General features: G+C 34.1%; 2 protein-coding genes across 2 annotated transcripts; one reads left to right on the top strand and one right to left on the bottom strand.

The window, feature by feature from the left end:
• On the top strand, positions 3066-5012 carry LOC18608896 (NAC domain-containing protein 83). Its single transcript, XM_007043808.2, has 3 exons — positions 3066-3598; positions 3870-4156; positions 4403-5012. Exons 1-3 carry the CDS (start codon positions 3418-3420, stop codon positions 4703-4705), a joined length of 771 nt encoding a protein of 256 aa, XP_007043870.2. The 5' UTR covers positions 3066-3417; the 3' UTR covers positions 4706-5012.
• Positions 8153-10464, bottom strand: LOC18608895. The gene is made up of 2 exons (XM_007043807.2): positions 10225-10464; positions 8153-8534 (listed from the first exon to the last, which is right to left on the bottom strand). Exons 1-2 carry the CDS (start codon positions 10369-10371, stop codon positions 8445-8447), a joined length of 237 nt encoding a protein of 78 aa, XP_007043869.1. The 5' UTR covers positions 10372-10464; the 3' UTR covers positions 8153-8444.

The raw sequence follows: 22704 nt of genomic DNA, 5'->3' as shown, positions 1-22704 counted from the left end.
GAAGTTTTCTATATATTCTATCCTTTTAAAGTAAAACATTATATTAATTCAGCTGATGCAATTGAATACGTGCAACTATTCACATTGGCTAATCATATTCTATTTTAATATTTACACCATTCTGGGTATATAGCTAATATTGGAGGCAAAACCTTTTAAATTTGCAAAGAAAATTTTTCATTTTTATGATAGGTTTGAAAAATCTTTATCCAACTTCATACTTCAAAGCACTTCAAAATTTTTGCTAAAAAATTAATGAATAAATTAAATAAATTAACAAAGAGTTTATCTCTTACAATGGTTGTGCTATAATTAATCAATTACAATTATAAATTATCTAAGGTTCAACAAAAATACTATGGAGCTTGTCTTTATAAATTGTTGATTCCTATTTACTTTTTATCTATAGTTAGATAATTACGAGATTGTAGTAAAAAGAATTGTAGGTGAAATGTTTTCCCTTGGCACACTCTTATTGTGGATGAAGTAATCAATAAGTTTATTGTTTAAAAATGTGGAGGAGAAAAAAAGTTACAATTATTTGAAAATACGAAAGAGAGAAAACTAGAAATAAATGAACGTCAAAATTTAAAAATAAAGAAAAGAAATAAGTATAAATGTAAGTTTAAAAAGAAATGGATATAAATTATATTTTCAAGAAAAATGAAACGCTAATCTATCTTTATTGATTATATTTATAATATTATTATGATAAAATTTTTTAATCAATTCATCAATTGAGTTGATGTCACTTGATTCTTAATACTAAACTTAGCAATTGGATTTAATAATAATAAAGATAAACTATAGCGTGTGTAATTTATTATGCTTGGTAAAGGACAAGAGCAATTATTATTGTATAGTTTTGTGCGAAAAATGAGTGGTAATAAAAACAAGAAAGAAAAGAAAATTGAAAAGGAAGCAAACAGCAAAGAGCTTTGTAGGGGTATGTTTGTCTTTTGGGAGGAAGAGATTCGTGAGATGATCACTCCTAAAATTTTCCATCCGATCCAAAATAGTGAGACAAGAAGATTTAGGAAATCTTGAAATGGGGCATCACTTGAAGGTGGCATTTTTGTCAGTTACCCTGAATCCGACGTGGGTGCCCGTCGTTTTGGAGGCAAGTAGGTCCCCTGACCTTTATTCCCTCACCCACCTTCCCACGAGGCCATAACTTCAACCCTTATGACCCAAAATACCCTTTCCTCACTTCAACCAAAATTATTCTTTTTTGCCCGTCATCTTAAAAAAAATAAAAGAACTTTAAAAAAGGGGGATAACATTATTTTTAGTAGAATAGTCCTCAGTAGTATCATCTAAATAAAAGAATAAGATGCAGATGTCAATGGACCCTCTTTCGTTTTTGTGAAGAATCTCCAGCGCATTGTCAGTTTCAAGGACCCTTCAACCCTAAGGAACAACACCCCCCTCTCTTCTCCTTCTTCTTCTTCTTCTTCTTCTTCTTCTGTACGACATAATCAAGTTAGTTAAACACGCATTTCGATGCGTGCACCCGATGATTCCAAGTGTTTTACTAATATTCAAGCCGGAGAAATAATAGCACTGATACTGGGTAAAGAATTTTTTTCAGGGGAAGGGGGCGGCGGCTTAGTTTATTTGTAATTTTTTTTATATGAAAGATATCTCCCATTTGTACAAGTAATCGTCTGCCGTAGATTTGATGAGCATAATAATTATATAAATCGTGTTTTTGATGCCGTATAAAACAATTGTAGCCTCCAATTTGCTTTATCATTCCATTTCTGAAAAATTTTCTTTTTATACATATTTAAATATTATGAAGATATAATTCATCGTCCCTGGCTAGAGCTGTAAAATCTTTTAGACTGATCTCATACCTTGAATTTTTTTTTTTTGAAAAGTAATCTCATACCTTGATTTGCTAGCGAATTTCCTTCTAAAAGCAATAGAAAATCAAAATAATCTGATTATTCATAAATTAAATACATGCACATGTTTTTCTTATGAAGAGTGCGCATCTAACTCAAATAACCTCAAAATTTGACTTAAGCTTATTACATATGTAAAAAATTAAATTACACTTCTAACGTTCCACCAATTGGCGATAGTTTCTTAACAATTTCACGAATCAATTACAATATTTTTATTCTTGTAGCATAAACTAAGTGATTGCTTTTGTTAAAAAGCACAATCCATGTATTTGTTCAAGCAATTTTCTCATGGCATGCGATGCTTGCGAATTCCATAATGATGCAAGCAAAATCACAAAAGAATATTGAGATCCTTATAATCAATTCCTTTGTCAATTCACCAAGACAAATTCTAAAAACCTCAAAATTCAAAGCACATTCATCGCTAAAAAATTCAAGTAACAGCCACGGTCAAGGAATAACATTGAACAAAGTCGGGGCCAATCAAACTTGAGACATTTCGTGAAAGTGTTGCTCTATCCAGAAACCAACGGCTAACAATATTTTGTCCCCTGGGACGTGCACTCCCCTACGACCGCCTAGGAGGCTTTTGTGAAGGGCACTTTCGTACTTTCGTCACCTCACCATTAAAGACCTTCGTGAGCTCCAGCTGTAAGCATATGACATAAGGTGACTTCACCCTTACGAGGCTGCAACCCTTATATTCCTCATGGAGGGCAGTCGGGACTCAGGATTATTCCAAATTTACTAAAATGGCCATCTTGTTTTGTTCTGACCAAAGAACCCCTCTAACCGTCCGAAAGTTTGACAAGGGAAGGGTGGTGTGGTAATTGAGCGATCACCAGGGATGAGAGTGTTAAACTTAATTAAAAAATGTTAAGATTCTGTGGAAGGAAGAAAAACGTTGAAAAGAGCTTTAACAGCTACGGTTATTCCCATACACAAAGGTCGAACAGAACTAGGCTTAAAGTTGAGACGTATTCGGTTCCGTTTCGATTAAAAACTTTAACCTTTTCGAAGAGAGCTAGTTTAACTTGTTGAACTTGTTAAAATAGCGTCAAAAGAACAACAAGGGAGAAAGGGCAGGGAAGAGCTTGAGTCTAGTTTACGCCAAATGGGTCGTCCTTATTCTATTCCCCTCTTTTAAGACCCCCTTTGCCTTCAACACCCCATTACTATAAAGAAGCCACACTTTCCCTCTCATGTACCCACCTCGCCCCCTTTCTCTCTCTCAACTCACAACTTTTCCTTTTCTTTTATATCCTGAATTCTTTCTCTTTTTCTTTTTCTTGTTCCCCTCTTGATATTCTCTATTATTTTGAGGGAGTATAAGAAGGCAAACTGGGATGCTCGAATTGTAGGCTCAATTGGGTGTTTGAAGACTCCTACTCTCGCTCTTTCTCTTTTCTTTTTCCTTTTTGTTTCCAGTTGAGTGTTTTTGTTAAGCTGCTTCAGAGGCCTCTGGGTTTTCAGCCGTTTTCTTAGTTGGATTCCTCTTTCAAGGATGGAGAAGCTTAATTTTGTAAAGAATGGTGTGCTTAGATTGCCTCCTGGATTCCGCTTTCATCCTACAGATGAAGAGTTAGTGGTTCAGTACTTAAGACGAAAGGTGCTTGCTTGGCCGTTGCCTGCCTCTATCATTCCTGAAGTTGATGTTTGCAAAGCTGATCCTTGGGAATTGCCAGGTTGGTTACTTAAACATAAGCACAACTTGGAGAACTCAGTCATAAAATTTGGTTTCTTTAATAAAACCCCTAAAGAGCAGCATGAAGTAGATTGTCATTTACAACCAAATCACTTTGTTCTGTAGCTAGAGCTAACTTCTTGTATCAGTTGTGGAAGTACCGTGCTGACATAGTTTTAAATGTAACAGCTCTTTGAGCTGCTAACACATAATAAGCCTGTAGGGCAAATTAGATGGTCTGATACATTAGGTCTCTGTGTGTGTATTATCAGGTGATTTGGAGCAAGAGAGGTATTTTTTCAGCACTAGAGAAGCCAAGTATCCCAATGGGAATAGATCCAACCGAGCCACAGTTTCAGGTTATTGGAAAGCAACCGGAATTGACAAACAAATTATAACTTCTAGGAGCAACCAAGTCGTGGGCATGAAGAAAACTCTGGTTTTTTATAGAGGAAAGCCCCCACACGGATCTAGGACCGATTGGATCATGCATGAATATCGCCTTGTTAGCGCTGAGACAGCAGCCTGCAATGCCCCACATAAGAAGAGCCAAACTCAGGTAAATTTTCAGTCATGCTCATTTCTGTTGCTTTATTCTTGTATACTACTACTGCTTGTAGGTATTGAGATAGGACCTTTCGCTACATAATTCAAGCCTCTCATCCACAAACACATTTCCAAAACTCTGGAGTCATGTTTTACACCTAGTAGTTATAATAATAATTGGCATCACATTGTTACTTTAATTATGCTATATATGTTGATCAATCAACTTAATGATAATTTTGTGTTAAAACTTCTACAGAGCCATGCGGTGCCAATGGAAAATTGGGTGCTGTGTCGCATATTTTTGAAGAAAAGAAGTAGTACTACTAAAAATGATGATGATAGCATGCAATCTTGCAACGAAAACGGAGCTCGTAAAGTAAGGACAAGCAGGCCTGTTTTCTATGATTTCCTGACCAAGGACAGGACTGACTTAAATCTTGCCCCTTCTTGCTCGTCCTCTGGCTCTAGTGGGATCACAGAAATTTCCCATAATGACACAGATGACCACGAAGAAAGCAGTAGTTGCAATAGTTTTCCTTATTTTAGAAGAAAACCTTAAAAACCACAATTCACACTTGCTTTTCGTGCCTGTACCACTAGTTGTGCTTCTGATTAGCCAATCAGAATAACGTCTTTATCAAACAAAAGGAAAAAAAAAAAAGAAGAAAAGAGAAATCTAGTGTTTGGTAATGTAAGTCTTTGCGTCTCTTTGTCTGTGATTATCACGCAACAGAAAGAGATATCAAGAGAGAAAAAGAAAGAAAAAAGGATGGAATTCGGCATTAACTATTATATGAAGAGCAAACTCTAACACATGGTGCCCCTTTGTAATGAATCTCTAAATTTCAAAAGTCCTCTTTTTGGCATTTTGCAAATGTTTTCAACAAACATGCTATGATTCAACTTCAAAGTTGCTTTGCAGAACATGCAGAGCAAGTTCTTTACAAAAAGGCAATTCTTTTTTAAGAGAGGGAAAATGCAAGAGGCGCAGAGAAGAGAAAGTAGAGAGTGGGATGAAAGAAGGAAAAAAGATAAGGCGTATAATAACATGTAATATAAAACTATGGCAAAAGCAAAACCCTTTTTTGGGGAGCACAAGAATAAGCATAAGATCTTTGCAAATCAGCATTTGCACGAGGTTCCCTTCTCCCTTCCGGTAAGGGTAATATCACTTTAGAAGGAAAGAAAACAAAAGAACCCAATTCTCTTCGGCACTATTTCGCAATGGATGGAATCTCCAAAAATTCCTGAGCCGGCACCAAGTTCTACTCTTCCTGTACACTTCAATCCGTTGTATATCATTGAAAAACGAGCAAATTCTGTACCAAGAAACAGAAAGAGACATTCTGGGTATATTTTTTTCAGCATTTGTAACCACTGTCGCACACTCAACACTCATATAACAATACAAGAAACAGGACGGAGTGGGTCTAAGGTTGTAGGAAAACAGGGTTAACTAATATTTGAATTTACAGGACTAGTTGGTGGAAGTAGGAAGACTTAAGTTATCGAGATTCTTCACCAAGGATGGCGGAATTTAACAATGAGCCTGGGGTCCAATCCAACTGTCCCCCTAGTCCTAAAAATTGATCTTATGACTTTTTAGTTGTCAAGCATATGATTTTCTTGCAAAGATTAAACACACACCGTAAAACAAGTTAATCATCAGATGATGACTTTATTAAGTTCCTTGTACATAAAGAAATGTAGACCCTCTTCTAACTTGTACCCAATAGAAAACATTCTCGCCATTTGAAAATTTGTTAGCAAAGGGATTTTAGCAGTAAGATTCTCCCACTATTGTCCAACTACCCTGCAGTTTTGACTCCAATAATATATATACCAAAATAACATAAAATGTATTATACTTTTTTCACAATTCTTAATCGAGGGGAGTTCCCATTCGCTGTGTATATACTACACGTGTCTTGCATGCAAGGAACATGTCCCCTTTATAGTTGACTCACTCCTGATAATTAACCCATAAGCTGAAAATACAAGTTATCAAATTATGATCATCGTCCATGACTTGTTGATTTATACAGGCAAATGTAAAAAAAAAAAGTTATATAAGGTGGGTTGTCACAGTACACAAAGTGACAAAGATGGATGTGAATGCGATATCGGAATTCATAAACCTGAGAGGTTAAGGAGTGGGCCATGGAGCTTCATAGGATTGCCAAGTGGATGCCAGACAAACTCAGGACGGCATAGATTATACCTTGATTAAGAGTCTAATCGTCCATAATTGAGGAATTGCTATGCCATAACAGGAAGGGAAAAACAAGAATTAAAGTTTAAATTAAGGGGATGACCAAAAAACCATATATATATATATATATATATGCCGACCAGAGTTGCTTGTGACAATGGTTTTAGAATCAGCTCAGGCTGTTGGAGTTCTTCACGTCACTTTTGTATATGTATAAATTTCATTTTCATGACAACAATGGGGGAGAGAAAAAGAGAAGGAAATTGGATTGGGTCGTGGGATTGGTGATTTGGGCTTCAACTTGTCAATCACGTGGGGAGTCCTCGTGGTAGACCTCACAATGAACAGCACCAAAACTTTCTGTAGCCTCACCTGATTAGGTCAATCACTTTAAAAACCCTACCTACCCTTGAAAAAGTACAAGCCCAGTGACGATCACAATGGGTAAACTTGACATTTTAAAAACGCAATACCTTCCGCACTGGGAATGTATTATCAATTATGTAAGTTGACCAGTTCCCAAAAACCAACCACTTTTATGCGCTGCTTGTTTGGACAGATTGAAGTTTGAAGGGTTGCTTGGTATCCCTGCAACAAAGACATCTCCAGTATTTTAACCGCATTCAAAAATATATTGTTATCATCTAAATATGAATCTAATCGACCCAAAGAAATGTTATTGTTATGGTACCCTTGTTGTAAATGACCTCAAGAACCCCCCCCTACAAAAAAATCAACCATTTCTACATTTGAAAGGGGATCCAAAGCCTGAGCGTCTCACAAGAAGCTGAATGCTTAAAACTTTTCCTTGAGGAATTGAATTGTAAAGTGGGTAAGTTGCTCTGCGGCACGGCATCTGGCCATAAATAACTCATGCCCTGAAATGAATGCCTTGCTATCATACTTGAGAAATGAATTGTCTAAACAGCTGAGAATGGTCAATGATATTTCAGGCTGTAGACATCCAACAGGTTCCACCATGCATTTAAAATGCTGAGCTCATTATTAACAGATAGGCGCATGGGATGCCAGCAACGTCCTTGATGGTAGTAAGATTTTCCAAATATACGCTCTAACCACAGCTAAAGATTCTTTTTCAGCTTCCTGCGAAAGTAATAACATTTTAGTCTTGTTAATTCCACGTAAACCATCAAAATATTACATGATGAGCAGCCAGACATGTGAAGGTATCATGTGATTGTTGCGTGTGAAAAGGCAAACTCAATTAATGAAGGATCTCTTAAAATTCCAAGAGGTTTTGAGACGTACACAGTGAAGAATTCATATGTTTATTCTAATTTTTCCAATGTCAGAATCAGTCTTCTGGCCTTTGGAAACTCAAATAGCTAGGAGGGGCTTCTCAAACTTTCTTTCGGTGGTGTTGAGTCCACATTTCTATCCAACTTCCAACCCCCCCCCCCGCCGCCTTCAATGCCAGAATGGACCACATCGTCTTACAACAAGATTCATGGTTATCTTTGTGATGACTATTCGAACTGGAAAGATTCGTCAAGAAATATCATAAGATTCCATCAAACCTTTAAACTTAAAGAGGGAACCTTACAATGACACGCTGTTGCCGATGTGGACGCATAAATCTGCACTGGGAGCTCCATCATCAATTCGATCAAAAATCAGCTTTATCATGAATGTCCCTGTCAACAGCCCATACAAGCAAACCAGCAGCTGCTGAATTTTAAGAATGACAACTTTTCAGTCAACCCTTCCTAGCATATCAAAATTCATTCTTTGACATAGCAGGCGATCTTATTGTGGTTACACTTATAAAGGGTATTGATTATTTCACTAGAAACCAAGTTTAGATATTTCATTGACAAGCTAGTGTTCACATTAAGGTGTTCTTACGAGGATGCAAGATTATGATTGACTGTGTCCAATGACCAACAAGCTGCATACTACTACATGATCAAAAAATTGTTACAGCAATGGTCTTAAACACAAATAAAATAGTGGTCATTGATGGTATCCAACCAAATTCAAATCTCAAACTGCTTTTGCAACATGAAGCCAATAATCATCAAAATCCTCCTTTGAGGCTCATGTAATCTCTTCCTCATTTTGTCCATTACGTTGCCTGTTCCCCATCTTTCTCACCAGCTACAACATCAGTTGTTTTTGAAGGTGGTTCTGCACATGCCCTCAAAACAGCTTCATTCTGAAAGAAATAAACATTTCCAATATCTCAAAAACATATACATTTTGAAAGATGATATCTAAAATACATTTAGCAAAACATTTAATTATCCAGGAGTCACAAGTTTTGTCATCAACATTCTGCAAATTCATTGGTATACAGGGTAAACAAAGAGGGTAATTACAGTAACCTAGACTCAATTTCAGAGTTCTGCAGCCAAAAAGGAAAGCCCAATTTCAGATATGCAAGTTGATATGAACTTTCACAACCATGAAAGAATATAAAATGAATAACATAGAGCAAAGAGTAAAGACATGAAAAGCGTTAAAGCCATTCAAGTGACTGTAAAGACATGGCATTTTCATTATAGAAAAATCAGCAGAGTTTGATTTCAGTTTTCTTTACAAGGGGGCTGGGGGTGGGGTGTTGAGATTATCTGGGTTTGATTCCACGGATTTTTTTTTTAATTTTATAAGATTAGTGTTTCTTAAATGGTTATAGATTTGGGCTTTTCAGCAGGATACCTAGACCTCATAGGAAGCAAAACTGGTGATAGACTAGCTAAGTTCCAACAGCATCAAATCGAATCTCTGAATCCCTAAACAAAGACTATGACAGGTTTCTTTCATATAATTATTTGAAGTCATAAGTCTATTTCACAGATACAGAGCATAGAATAGGATTTGAATCCACCATCTGAAGGCCACTGAAAAGGTCACATACTTAAGTTTAACAAAATAGTGTTGTCTCAAAAAATGACATGCTTGTAATTGAATAATTTCTTTTGGCAGATGATAAAAACTCAAGGAATGTTTAGATGCAAGCAAAAGAATAGGAGAAAAAATAAAGGCCCAGATATAATACATGCTGATTCTCTTAACTTAGTACCAGCATGACAACAAATTGATGGCAAGTTGGCAACTGACAAACCCGTGTTAGAAACCTAAACCACATTATGTCCATGTAGCACGGATTCAATCATTCAACCAGCCAAAGTTTTAGATATAGTGTAAACATGTTGCAGGGGCACCTTAATCCCGTACTATTTCTTCTTCAGTACTCGAGATTTACCATCCCTTTTCTGAATCCTTGGGTTCAAAACACTCAAGGTCACTGATCAAACACATATACTGCCAGCCTATGTCTATAAGTCCCTTAAAACAACCCAAACAGATCTTCAACTCTCAAAAATTTGTTCTATATCACAATTGAATATCCCAATGCCAATTTCCATGAAATAGAAGAAAAATTTTCTGTGGGCTAAAGAAGAGGGACGAACACAAAAGCACAAAGAGGAAAAAATCACTCTTGAAAACCCTTATGAGCAAATCCAGATTAACAAAATTCTAAACCAGATGGAAATTAAACTCTCCATGCTCTCTTATGGGGTATACAAAACTTGCAACTACATTCAGCGTCTGAGCCCAAATACACATAGGTTTAGATGCAATAAACTGTCAATGTCTACTTGAACCTTGTATCTTGTAGTTGAAAACCTTCCCCCACAATGTATATTTGCCTTGAATTCTAACTAGTTCCCAAGAAGTAATTGAATCAATTCAGGAACAATTATCATCACTATCCAAGTAAAAAATAGCTTTGGCATAAAAGAGCTTAAGCATTGAAACGATAAGAACATGTGTAAACAAGCTAAAAGTATAAACCCTAAAAAGAAAAAAAAAAGAAGAAAAAAAGGTCAGAGTTTTAGGACCTGCCAAACGCGATGGAGCCGTTTCTTGGCGTTGGCTTTGCGGGTAGAAGTGAGCTTAATTCTCTTCCAAACGAGGCCTCCGGAGTCGTGCTTTTTCACTATCTCCATCACTCTTGTTGCCCAAAATGCTCCTATTCCTCCGGCCATCTCTCCCTGCCCTTCTCCCCTCCGCTTCCCTCAGCTCACAACTCTTTACCACTTCCCACCTGGAAAGCGTTTCTAAACTTACACAAAGCCCAAATTCTGGATTTGGGCCGATCCACAAACCAAGGTCTCATACTGGCCCCATCTCCCACACCATTGGTTAGGAAAACCGTGCTTATAGCTTTTATAACACGTTTGGTTCGTAAAATAAACAGAAATAGAATAGAATAGCTATTACGTGAGAATAAAATGAGAAAAAAATAAAATAAAATAAGTATTACGTAATTTAATATGACCAATGGAATAAAATAGGGATAATTATTATAACTTATTACAGTGTTTGGTTGGTAACAATAATTTTGGAATAAGAAAGAAATAAAAATAAAAAGATAAAATACCTTTTATTATATATACGATTATTTTATTTTATTTTATTTTTAAAATATTAATATTTTATTTATAATTTAATCATTAATATTATAAAATACTAATATTTTATTTATAATTTAAATATTATTATGATTATTTATTTTTAAATTATTTTATTTTTAAACATTAATAATGTATAATTTATTTAAAATATTAAAAATTGATAGTTTAAATATTAATATTTTATTTATACTTTAATCATTAATATTAAATGTTATTGTGATTATTTATTTTTATTTTATTTTATCTTTTAAATATTAATAATTTATATTTTTAAATATTAATAGTTGATTATTTAAGTATTAATATTTTATTTGTAATTTAATCATTAATATTATAAAATACTACTATTTTATTTATAATTTAAATGTTATTATGATTATTTGTTTTTATTTTATTTTTTAAATATTAATAATTTATAATTGATTGAAAATATTAATAATTGGTAATTTAATTTATAATTTAAATATTATTATGATTAAAATATTAATACTTTTAATTAATTTTTAAATTCAAAATATTTTATAATATATAATTAATAACTTAACCTTTTTATTATAATAAGATTTATTTTTCTCTATTTGCATTTTTCATTTTTTAATTTAAATTTCAATTAATAATTTAAAAATTAATAATTTAAAATATTAATTTTTATTTTAATTTGAAAATATGAAAATATTAATATTTTTTAATTTTAATTTAAAATATAAATTTTATAAATTTAAGTTTGTAATTTTTAAAAATAAAGAAAGACATTTGAATCCAAAATATTTAAATTTTATTCTCATAGGTGTAGAATAGCTAATACTATGGGAGAAGATAATATTAAAGAGCAGTCATTCCTTTTGGAATGGCTATTCTTTTCCCAAGAACAAACCAAACAAAGAGATAAAATTTTGTAAGGAATAGAAGGGGAATGGCTAACCAAACATGACCTTAATGATTTGTGCTTACTGTTTCTTTATTCCTTTTTTTTCTTGCGGGGGATTGGGTGGTGGGGGCTGGGTGGGGGGGGCGACGGAGTGGGTATACAAGCAGACAATTAATAGTATTTTTGTGTAACATGCAAGAATTATCATTATATATTAGCATTAACGGAGTAGGGATAGCAACTATATATCAATCAGCTAAGTTATTATAGAAAGGTTTTATTGTTGATAAGGAGATTTCAGTTAAACCCATCTGGTTGTGGAATTGGATGATTGGATGCAGCAGTCAGTAGTTCAATTTTTGAGGCACGGTGTAGTGACATCCTATTCTAGTTCATGATTGTATTGCTTTGATTCAAGAAGGTTGGGTGAAGGATATTCGTCATGCTTTTAGAGAGAATAACATGTGTGCAGATTCCTTGTTAACTTTGGTCAACAGTGTCCTTTCTGAACGACTACCTTGATCAATCCACCTTTAGATTTGCATCCATTACTTGTTAAGGACAAGATAGGTTCTCCTAGTTTGAGAAGTTAAGTAGGTTTATTTTCCGGTTCTTATATACCCAAAAAAAAATCAACTAAGTTATTATTATCATTATTAAGTTTTTTTAAATAATTCAACCATCCAATGATAATTAATTTTCATCTTACTTTTTTAATTCTTCCAACTAAAAAAAATATTAAATCTAATAATTTTCAAGTTAGAATAATGAAAATCAATCTTTTTTGGTCCATGAACATTATTGTCAGTCATGCTTTCAAGATTTAGTACTATATGCCAAAGGTCGGTTTGGATGTGCAGGGTAGTTTGATGGGAGACATTCCCTACTGTGTTGACCGTCTTAATGGATCCAATGCCATTTACGGGAGTTAATGCCACGGGAAAGAGCTTTTACCACACTATTCTGCATATACCAATTAAGATCTAAATAAACTAAATAAACTTTGCTCGTCATAATAGTTTGATGGTCTTAATACTATATGAGTCCACAGTCCATATTTGTTTTGCTTTCATGACATTCATTTCGATTTTCATAACTTCTTTTAATTTATTGGAATCAATGTCTAACATTGCTTCCTCATACGTAGTAGGCTCATCAATGAGTAATACAGATAATTCTACTATATGAAATTATTTTATTACATTTTGAATGCTAAAATCATTAATTCTTTGTGTTTTTTAAGTTGGTTTTAAGTCGTTTTCATATTTTTTTATTAATAAGTTTAAAGCATATTGAACTACTCTAATGCAAGTAATTCTAACTCATTTTCATGTTAAGAGTCCTAATTTGATATATTACTGATTTAATCTTTGTTTTGGAAGGTTCTCAAGTGCACAAAGTTGATGGATGATGAATTGTGCAAGGATGGCTAGGTGCAGACTCTTATTGAACATACTGCGGTATTTCTAGCATAACTCACGTTACAGAAGTCCAATCAATATGATTCTTAGACCATTGGAAAGCTAAGAAGTAGAATTACAACTTTTGTGACTACCATTTTGCCCAGATTAGCCTCGAGGTAGGAGAAAATTATGTTGCAAGAGGAAGGACTGCTGCAATTCTGTGCAAGGCAACATGAAGGAGTGGAAGGATGCGGCCTCGAAGACCCAAGGCCACAGTGCTTTGATGCCACAAGTCCCCATACATTTTCCCAAGAGCCTAGCATTGCAGGGGTCAAGGAGGAAGGTCGCGACACTAAAGGTGGCCGAGCTATTGTCTCAAGGAGTGAGGTCAAATAGGATTTTTTTTTATTAGAAGAGAGTAGGACAGAGCGACAGTTTTTTGAGAGAAAAAAGAGGAGTTCTACACAAGAGGAAACGAGAAGAAATCAATGACGATTAATAAGGATCAGAATAGACAGAAAACCTGTTCCTTTTTCTGTCTCTTTCTTTTGCTGTAAACATGAGTTATTTTCTTGAGAAAATGTTGTTTGCTGCAGAAATGATGATTTGAATTATTTTTCTAGGATTGTGGTTGATTTCATTATGTAATTTGAATATTTTGTTTCTCTTTTATTTATTATGAACGGGTATGGCGATGTTTATTCAATTTTGTACTTATTGTCTTTGATTGTCTGATTAGCAATTGATTAGTTATGAAAATCTAAATGAAACTTGACAAAGTAATTTTAGATTAGACTAAGTTTTGAATAGCTTGTGTTCATGTCACTTAGAAATTAGGTGATCTGATTAGCAATCAGGGTAGATGTACGCCTAAATGCCACATGCAGTCAAATTAGAACATTTACTTAATGAACCATATTTAATTGATTACTATAGGCATATAGTGATGCAATTAAATTAGGTATGTGTACAAAGCATCTTAACAAAGACTTGTACATAAGTTTGGATTCTAGGCTAGCAACACCACCCATGAATTTAAGTATTAAGAGAAATGTATTCCAGATGAAATGTTGAATGAATCCATGATCCTAGGCCTTTAATCTATTGCTTTTCTAGTAAATTTTCAACCTTCATTCCTTAGTTTAGTGTTTAACTAAATTTAGTTTTTAATTAATCTTTCAAAAATTGAGTTACTTGGATAAGATTAGTTTGTTAAAATTTTAGTCCTTAGTGAGAATTAGGAGCAAATCCCTATGGGATACGATATTGGATTTACTGTCTATATTACTTGTTCAATACGTATACTTGCATGTATTAAATTTACAACAAATACATCTTCATCCCTAAGAAATCTATTATTTTTGGAACTTGACGTATCTTACTAGATGTTTGGCGTTGTGGTGTACTGTGAACTTTCAACTACACATCCGATGCATTAGTCATAGGCTCAAGTTCCATAAAGGTTCCACTTTATGGCTCTTGAACTCTTTAAGCACTCTTTTACTCCCACTACCCTTTTCTAGCAAGAACAGTTTGTCTAGAAAGTGATATACTTCAAGACAAACACTTTTTGCTCGATGGGATTGTAAAGTAATATCGAACAAACTCCTTATGATATACCATAAAGTTACATTTATTTGACCTTGCTCCAAAGTTGTCATATTATGCACATTTCTCATAAGTTGTGCAACCTCAAATCTTAATGTATAACAAGTTTAGTCTTTTACCTTTCATATATTTTCCAATTCATCCGTGATGTACAAACTCAGATGCTTTACCCTGTGAAGAGCTACATGCAGCTCTACCTTTAGCTCCTGCAACTTCTTTAATAGGTTAGGCTGCTATGGGAGGTGTCGTCAAAGCAGGTTGGGAAACATTATGTGACGATCCATGAAATGGTAGGGCTCTAGGGAAATCCCTCATCATTTGCCTTAGTTGGCCATAGCAGAAATAGAATCTCGTGACGCAATGGCATAACCCTTTGTGAAAATTCTCGCATAAGGGACATAGTGAAGCTGACTGGCCACTCGGCCTAAAGACCTATTGTCTTGATATGATAACAACCCTCTTATCCTATCGAGTACTCACGCTAACTAAGCCATTACCCTACTGGGACCCATGAGACTACAGGGCTCTCTACTGGCCCTGTCAGCCTATGAAGGATGAACCTCGTCCAACATTAACACCCTTTTGGCCTTGATAACCCTTAATCTTCACCTTCTTAGCTTTCTCTCGAGTTGCCTAACTCTCTATGTCCTCATTTCTATCCTTTGAGCACAGCCAACTGCTAAGGCAAAGGTACCAAATGCTTATCTTTATCCTCTGAGCATAATCAATTACTAAGGCATAGGTACCAAATGCTTGTGATGTTATGGCCCCTAAACAGTGGCTCTACTAGACTATCCAAAAATCTTTTGATCCTTATCTCCTCAGTAGAAACAAAGTACAATATATACAGGGATAGTTGCGTAAACTGGATATCGTACTCAGATATGGTTATGCTAAGCGTTTGTACCAACGCCTCAAACTAGCGACCTTAGTACCTTGTGCACTAGTTGGAAGAAATTGACTTAAAAATGCTACACTGAAATCCTCTTATGTCAATGGGTTGGCATCAGTTAGTTTACCCTTATGTAAAAAATCATACCATAAATGTGCCACATCCTTCAGCTTAAGCTAGCCAACTCCACTAATCAAACACCAAAACATCTTAGAGTAGTACAAATTTCTCCATATCATCCAAAACGTTTTGGGAATTCTTCGTCGCATCAAACCCAAAATATGAAGGTTGTTTTAACTTAAGAAAATTAGGTAAGGAAACCTCTATAGACACTCATGTAGACTTAGCCTGTTGTCTGTCATCTTGACCTTGAGAACTCAGAGAGGCACATACAAGTTGTTACCCCTTTAATCGTTGTTGAATGCCATTCATCCAATTGGCCATTGCCTCAATGACCTTATTAGCCCTTTGTAATCCTACAACTATGTTTGTTGTGTTTGGCTCTACAATTTGTAGCTTAGTTCTAACCTCTTGAGACTGATCATTAGTGGGTCCAACTACGGGTGTCTCTACCCTAACAAACTTGATGGTTTTACAATGCCTATCACACCCCCTGGTTGTGGGAGTATGTGACCTTGTAGACATATTGATGGGAGCATCCTACTCGACCATATCTTTGGTTGTTGGTTGGGTTTTAGGAGGCATTTTGACCTAAACAAGAGTAAACATTTAACACAGAATGAACAAAAAGATGGGTTTCTAAATAGACAGAGGAATCTATGTAGTCTCCAATTTGTGATTTGTGCTGTGGTACACAAAGCACAAACAAAATTCTACATAAAGACCCAACAACTTCATTAACACAACAACAAAGCCTAGGACTGACAAGCCTAGAGCTTTGATATTAACTTTGTCACACTCGATTCGGGACCATAATCGGCGTAAAGGTCTAATAGATAAAGCCCATTTGACTTAAGCAAGCCTTAGAAATAGATAAACAAATATTCAATGTATAACAATTGCTAAGAAACTAATCTCATTATGATTACATAACATGACTATCTATATATATCACGTGCTTAACTTTAGAAGCAGAAATTAGTTCAAAACATATAGAAATGTATAAGTAAAAGCCATTTCATGGCTAAGTACATAAATATGCATAGGTAAAATCTAAAAAGCTCCATCAAAACCCTTTAAAATGACACTTTGGTCCCTTTTGTTTCAAAATGATGTTTTTGACCCCTAGACTATTAACACCGTTAGTCAACTATTAAAAAAAATTAAACCTAATACTACATAAAAAATTTAAGAGATAAATACCCCATATGTTATTTTCTAATTTAAGTATATTCTCTTTGAAAAATTTTTGCTTATCTGAAGTGCCCCATACTTTGATATGGTGATAAATAAAGTTAATCGGATGCAAATTGAGGTCAATTAAAATGTTTAAAAGTGATAAAAGATGAAAGGAATAGTTTATGATAAAATATTTCTCATGCGAGGAAATAATAATAAACTAATAATATTTTATCGGAGGAGAATTGGTGAGATAAAAGGATAATTCGAAGGTCAATTGAGGTATAATAAGGAACGTTGGCAACCAAGGAGACAAGATAAAATTTTTAGAATAAAATAATATTAAAATATTAATATTTAACCGGATGTCGAAATCAAAATCAGTCATGAAGAAGGATCATATGGTTGATCCAAGTGGGGGAAAAGAAATACAAATAAATTTTTTTGAAGATGAACGACGAAAGTGAAATACACATGTTTTGCTAAGTCAAGCCAACGCGGATAAATAAATATTTAAATATTATGGTAATACCGCGTTGAGGTGTAATTTTTATATTTCGATGGTACACGCACAAAGAAAAGAAGATAAATGAAAATTGAAATTTTTAGACGCATCAAAAAGATTGAATTTAAAACATAAAGATTGAAGGATTATGCAGTGAAATTAATGGAAGAAATAAAATAAATAAATAGTGAAATAATAATATAAGTATAAATATATATATATATATATATATTAGAAGACCAACATGGGCAGCCGCCCATGTGGTCAATAAAAAGAGTCAAAGACTCTTTACTTTGTTAGATGGAGGGGGCCAGTCATGTGGAGCAAAATGGTGAAGGAAGAAAAAGAATTGTGAGGGGCCGGTCAAGTTGGAATAAATTGGAAGGTTCATGAAGGAATAATATATATATATATAAAATTGAATGAGTTAAGTGAAGAAAAAAAAGAAGAAGAGAGAAGTCGGTTGTGAGGGAAAGTAAAAGAGAAACAAAAGAACAAAGGAAAGAAAGAAGAAAGAAGTAGCCGAGAGAAAGAAAAACAAAAAGAAGAGAAAGCCGAGTGTGAGAGGAGGGAGAGAGCTGAGTTGAGGGGCCGATTTTGCCACCATTTAGAGAGGAAAAGGAGCTATTTTTTTGCTGATTTTGGGGGCTGGAAAGTGTAGCTTTGCTGCTGGTTTTGGAGGCTGAAAAGTGTAGATTTTTGTAGCTGATTTTGAAGGTTGTAAGGTGTGGTTTTGGTGGTTAATTGTTGTTGTTTTGGCTGCTAATTTTTAGAGGAAAAAGAGTAGCTTAGTTGCTGATTTTTTGAGGAGAAATAGAGCAGCTTAGCTGCTGATTTTGAAGCCAATATGAGCAGCTTTAGCTGCTGAAAATTGAAGGTTGAAAAGCTAGAAAGTGTGGCCGGTGGTGAGAAGGAGAGAGAGAGGAAGAAATTGGGACGGTTTGTGCATGTGAGAAAAGAAAAAGAAAGATAATCAATGGCTGCTAGACGGTGAAGGAAAGGAAGAAATAAAAGAAAAGAAAAGAAAAGAAAAGAAAAGAAAGTAACAAGAAAGGAAAATGGGCATGGCCCAACAATAAAGAAAAATGGGCATGGCCCAATAGCCATAAAGGAAGAAAAGTCCAAAAGAAAAGGAAGGTGCAAACTTTGACCAACCTAGCCTAATTGGGTAAAATTTCTTTACTCTACTCCATGGCTTATTGTGAAATTGGACTATATGGAGGCTAGCCCACTTTATTTAATTATACAATTGGTTAATTGGTGATACAAATTAAATTTAAATCACTTTAATACAATATTTAAATATTTTATTAGGAGGTGTCATAGGACTAAAGTAAAGAAGAAAATGTTAAATTTTCAAATAGTGCTCGAATAAAGTTAAGAAATTTTAAATGATTTGTTATGAAGAATTATTGATGTTGGAGGAATTTAGATGTATAATTTGGTTGAGAGTGTTAAGTTGAATGGTAACATATTGGAAGAAATGAGGAGAAATAATGTAGATTTATGATAGAATGAGAGAGAGAAGTGGAATTGATGCACTAAGTATATTGAATTTAAATTGTTGCTAGGAAAGTTTGTTGTGGGAGCATGCCGAACGACGTAGGTGACTGACAAATAGGAATAATTATACGAGTACGAATAAATAGCGACGTAGAAATCCCGCTATTGTGAAGTGAGTAACCTTACTATCGTCTTAATTATCTAAAGTGGTTTTTATCCGATTTTATGATTTTATGGAAAATGGGTTTAAATGGTAAACTTTTATGTTTATAAACAAAATGTGTTTAAATGAAAAGATTTTATAAATTGTCTAGAAATTGAATGATGATTTTGAAAATAGAGTAATTGGAGACTCTTAATGTATTGTAAATTTATGATTTGAATTGATGGCTTATGTTAATGTGTTGGCATGACTAGCTGGGTTGTGTTTTTGGTGAACTGTATGAATTGTTCTGTTTTACATTTATAGGCTGGATAGTATTATATTAGTCATGTCATGTTGTCAAAATTGTGTTGTATGGTGGATTTAACCTGCTGTAGGGGGCGGGTTTTCTGTGGACCAGCTTATTAGAGAGACACGAAATCCCGATATATTTTACCTCGATTGGAGAGGCGAGTAGGGTAACTCTCGAGGTATGACCTTAGAGTTCACTTCACGCTAAACCACCACGTGAGGGGGAACTCAGCCAACGCCAAGGAATGACTGTGTTTTCTAAATAAAAACATGATTTATGAGTATATAACTTTTTAATAGCCTTGGTGGACTCGGTTTGGGATAGCCCTCGGCCAAGGTATCCCTGATAACTGAGTATGAGAATAATTTTTTGCATGAGCCAAGTTTTAAGAAATTCATAAGCCATGTTAATTACTCGAATTATATGAATTAATTTTATTTGGTTGAAACAAGTTGAAAGGTGATGAATTTTAGTATGTTAAATTGTTTTATCTATCTCTATTTACTCGACTTTAGCTGGTTTAGATGGTATCTGTTTACTCACTGAGATTTTATAATCTCACCACCCTCATTTTCAACCATTTCAGGCCCGAGGTAGCCTGTGGATAGCAGATATCATCAGGGATTATAGTTGGCTTTACTACTCCAAAAACCGTAGGTTTACTACCTTTGTGCACTTTTGTTCCTTGTGGGCCCACGAGTCACTGTACAGTAAATTTCATATCCCGGTTATTTGTATTATAGTACGTATGAATTTATTTAGTTTTTACATTATAAAAATTATTTACCGATGATTCTATAAATATTGTTTTACAAGAAATTAGAATATTTTATTGAATATTTTTATTTTATTCAAATAGTTGCAATATCATTTTTAATAAATGTTTTAGACACCCAAATTTTATGACGAAAATGCCCTTGTGAGGTGAAAATTATTTTTTCACGATTTTGAAGGGAAAAAGCTTAAAATTCTTTAAAAACGAGGTTTGGCGATGATTACTCACAAGGGAGATGAGGAAAATGGTACTACAGCCTTACGAGGTTTCGATTGGCATTCCGGGTAACGAATGTCTACTAGGACGTCATGGCGGTTGTCATGGGCTAAAGGGGAGTACCGGGTCGTGACATTATCATTCCCTTAAAAACCTTAGTAAGAAAACCAAAAGATTTTTTGATATGAAGGCCTAAAAATTGAAAGCTGTATTCGCCTTGAAAACCAAAAACTTCTTTCTTGAGGTTAAGTTTATTGTCATCAAACTCTTTATTTCTCTAACAATTTAAGAAAGTTTTTTCATTGAAAAAAATTTATTAAAAGTATACCTTTTGTTCAATTATGGATATTTCAAATTTGATGGTGTCGGGGTTAAGAGATTAATTTTTTCCTCATGATTGTTGACTCCATGTGTTTTTGATGATAACAAAACATTCCTCATTTATTGGTGTCTAATCATATTATTTAAGTGTGCAACAGAAAGCTTAAATTCATTAATATATTTGGTATTCATTGATATATTCAATTGCAAGATGGGTTAATTGGTTAAACAAACAAAGAAGAAAGAGTTTTAATGAAGATAAATTAGTCTTAATCGATTTAAAAAGATCCTTACTCAATTAAAGCAATTTTGGACATTACATTAAGGATAGGCAAAAAGGTTTTAACTGGTTGACACAAGGTTTAATTTGTTAAAAGGGTACTGGACATAAAATAGAAGATTATTAATTAGTTAGCCAAAAGGGTTAATCCATTAAGGGTCAAACTTGAAGTACCTAAAAAGCGCCAAAATTTAAACTCAAAATGAAGTTGACCATTGAAGGGCACAAAATGAAGAAACTCAAATTTATAGACATTTTAATTGGTTAAAGCTCATTTCAATTTGTTAAAGTTGAAGGAAGAAAAGCCTTAATCAGTTAAAAGAAGGACTAACCAATTAAAAGAAGACTGTTGAAAAACGCTAGTTGGAGAAATCTAAAAACAAAATGTTCTTAATCGGTTAAAGCCACCTTAGCCAGTTAAAATATTGAAGTAGACTACCAGATAACAAAACTTTAATTGGTTAAAGCTCATCTTTAACTGGTTAACAAGGCATTGCCAGCAATTTGAAAAGAGTTGCTAGAAGATAAAAAAATGACTATTTTAGCTCCAAAATTGTTTTTAACGGTTGAAAACTGTCCTCTAAGTATTTAAAAAGGTTCAAATAGTCATAAATGATGGGAAAAGCCATCCAAAGTGATTTTGAGCTTAAAAGACCAAAAAACCTTCTCTTTACACTTGTATTTCACTCTTATCTTTTGTAAAAGTGTTTGAACTTAAACTTGTACATCTTACATCAACTAGGTGATCAATTGTACTTTATCTTATTCTTATTTCTTGTTTGATTAACGTGTGTGAGGCACTCTAAGGGATTTTTGTAAAGTTTTAGAGCTTGGGTTAGAAGCTCAAGTTATAAAAGCTTGGCAGAAGCTGTTAATTCCACTAGTTTTAGTGAAGTTGAGTTAAAAATCCTTGATTAGGAAGATCAAGGTAGTGGTTGTAGGTTAAGTTGATCAAACTACTATAAATATTGAGTTTTGTCTGTGTTTTTAACATTTCTTTACTTGGTGTTTGTGAGACCTTAATCTTTATAGACTCGTAGTTGGAAGTAGAAACGATATCACAAACTAGAGGTAATTTCGTCATTTCCTTAGTGAGCCCCTAGAAGTATGCTTTCAAATATTATTAAGGCCTAAGTAGGCCTAAGGCATAAATGAATGATGAAAATAAGGATAAAATGACGAAGGAAATAGAAATAATGATGATTTCCAAGGTAGGGGCAAAATGGTCATTTTTCATCTCGAGTCAAATTTTTTAAGTTTTCATGAACCCGAGTATCTCTAGACTACTATGGACTTTGTCTCAGTGTCAAAAGAGTAAAAAGATTGCACAAAGGATTGGAGGAAGACAAAGCCAACTTGTTAAGGGTATTTTTGTAATTTAAGTAGAGTTGGATAAGCTTTAGCTATAAATATCATTTTTCAGCAGCTTCTTCTCAATTTTTCTAGCAACTTCTTATTCTTTTTCCTCCCATCTCACGTTTCTTTCATCCTCTATGGAAGCTTGTTTTGAAACCTCCATAACTTATCTCAAGTTAACTCCAATTTTTATGCTTTTGTGCCCTTTTTCATAGAACCTTTTATGCTCTTTCACTCTCTCACTTTAAAACCCTTAAAAAGTCTTACTTCCATACTTCCTCTCACTAGCTAGGTGTTTTAGAGAGAGAAAGAGGGAGCTTCTATAATAGCTTGAAATGTTTTTTTAAAGGAATTCAATTACAAAGCTACCAAGGTGAGTAGTGAATTACAATGATTTGTAAGTTGTTGAAAATGGCTAGTGGA

This window comes from Theobroma cacao, chromosome 2, assembly GCF_000208745.1.
Source record: "Theobroma cacao cultivar B97-61/B2 chromosome 2, Criollo_cocoa_genome_V2, whole genome shotgun sequence".
NCBI lineage: Eukaryota > Viridiplantae > Streptophyta > Magnoliopsida > Malvales > Malvaceae > Theobroma > Theobroma cacao.
Note: the sequence above shows the minus strand (reverse complement) of the source record. Positions and strands in the feature narration are given on the sequence as shown.

What these genes read in the sequence shown, in the direction of transcription:
- LOC18608896 (XM_007043808.2), top strand. Translation starts at nt 3,418, where the DNA reads ATGGAGAAGCTTAATTTTGTAAAGAATGGTGTGCTTAGATTGCCTCCT. An exon ending in TGATCCTTGGGAATTGCCAG is followed by an intron (nt 3,599 to 3,869) that starts GTTGGTTACTTA and finishes GTGTATTATCAG; the next exon opens with GTGATTTGGAGCAAGAGAGG. An exon ending in ATAAGAAGAGCCAAACTCAG is followed by an intron (nt 4,157 to 4,402) that starts GTAAATTTTCAG and finishes AAACTTCTACAG; the next exon opens with AGCCATGCGGTGCCAATGGA.
- LOC18608895 (XM_007043807.2), bottom strand. Translation starts at nt 10,371, where the DNA reads ATGGCCGGAGGAATAGGAGCATTTTGGGCAACAAGAGTGATGGAGATA. An exon ending in GGCTCCATCGCGTTTGGCAG is followed by an intron (nt 8,535 to 10,224) that starts GTCCTAAAACTC and finishes TATTTCTTTCAG; the next exon opens with AATGAAGCTGTTTTGAGGGC.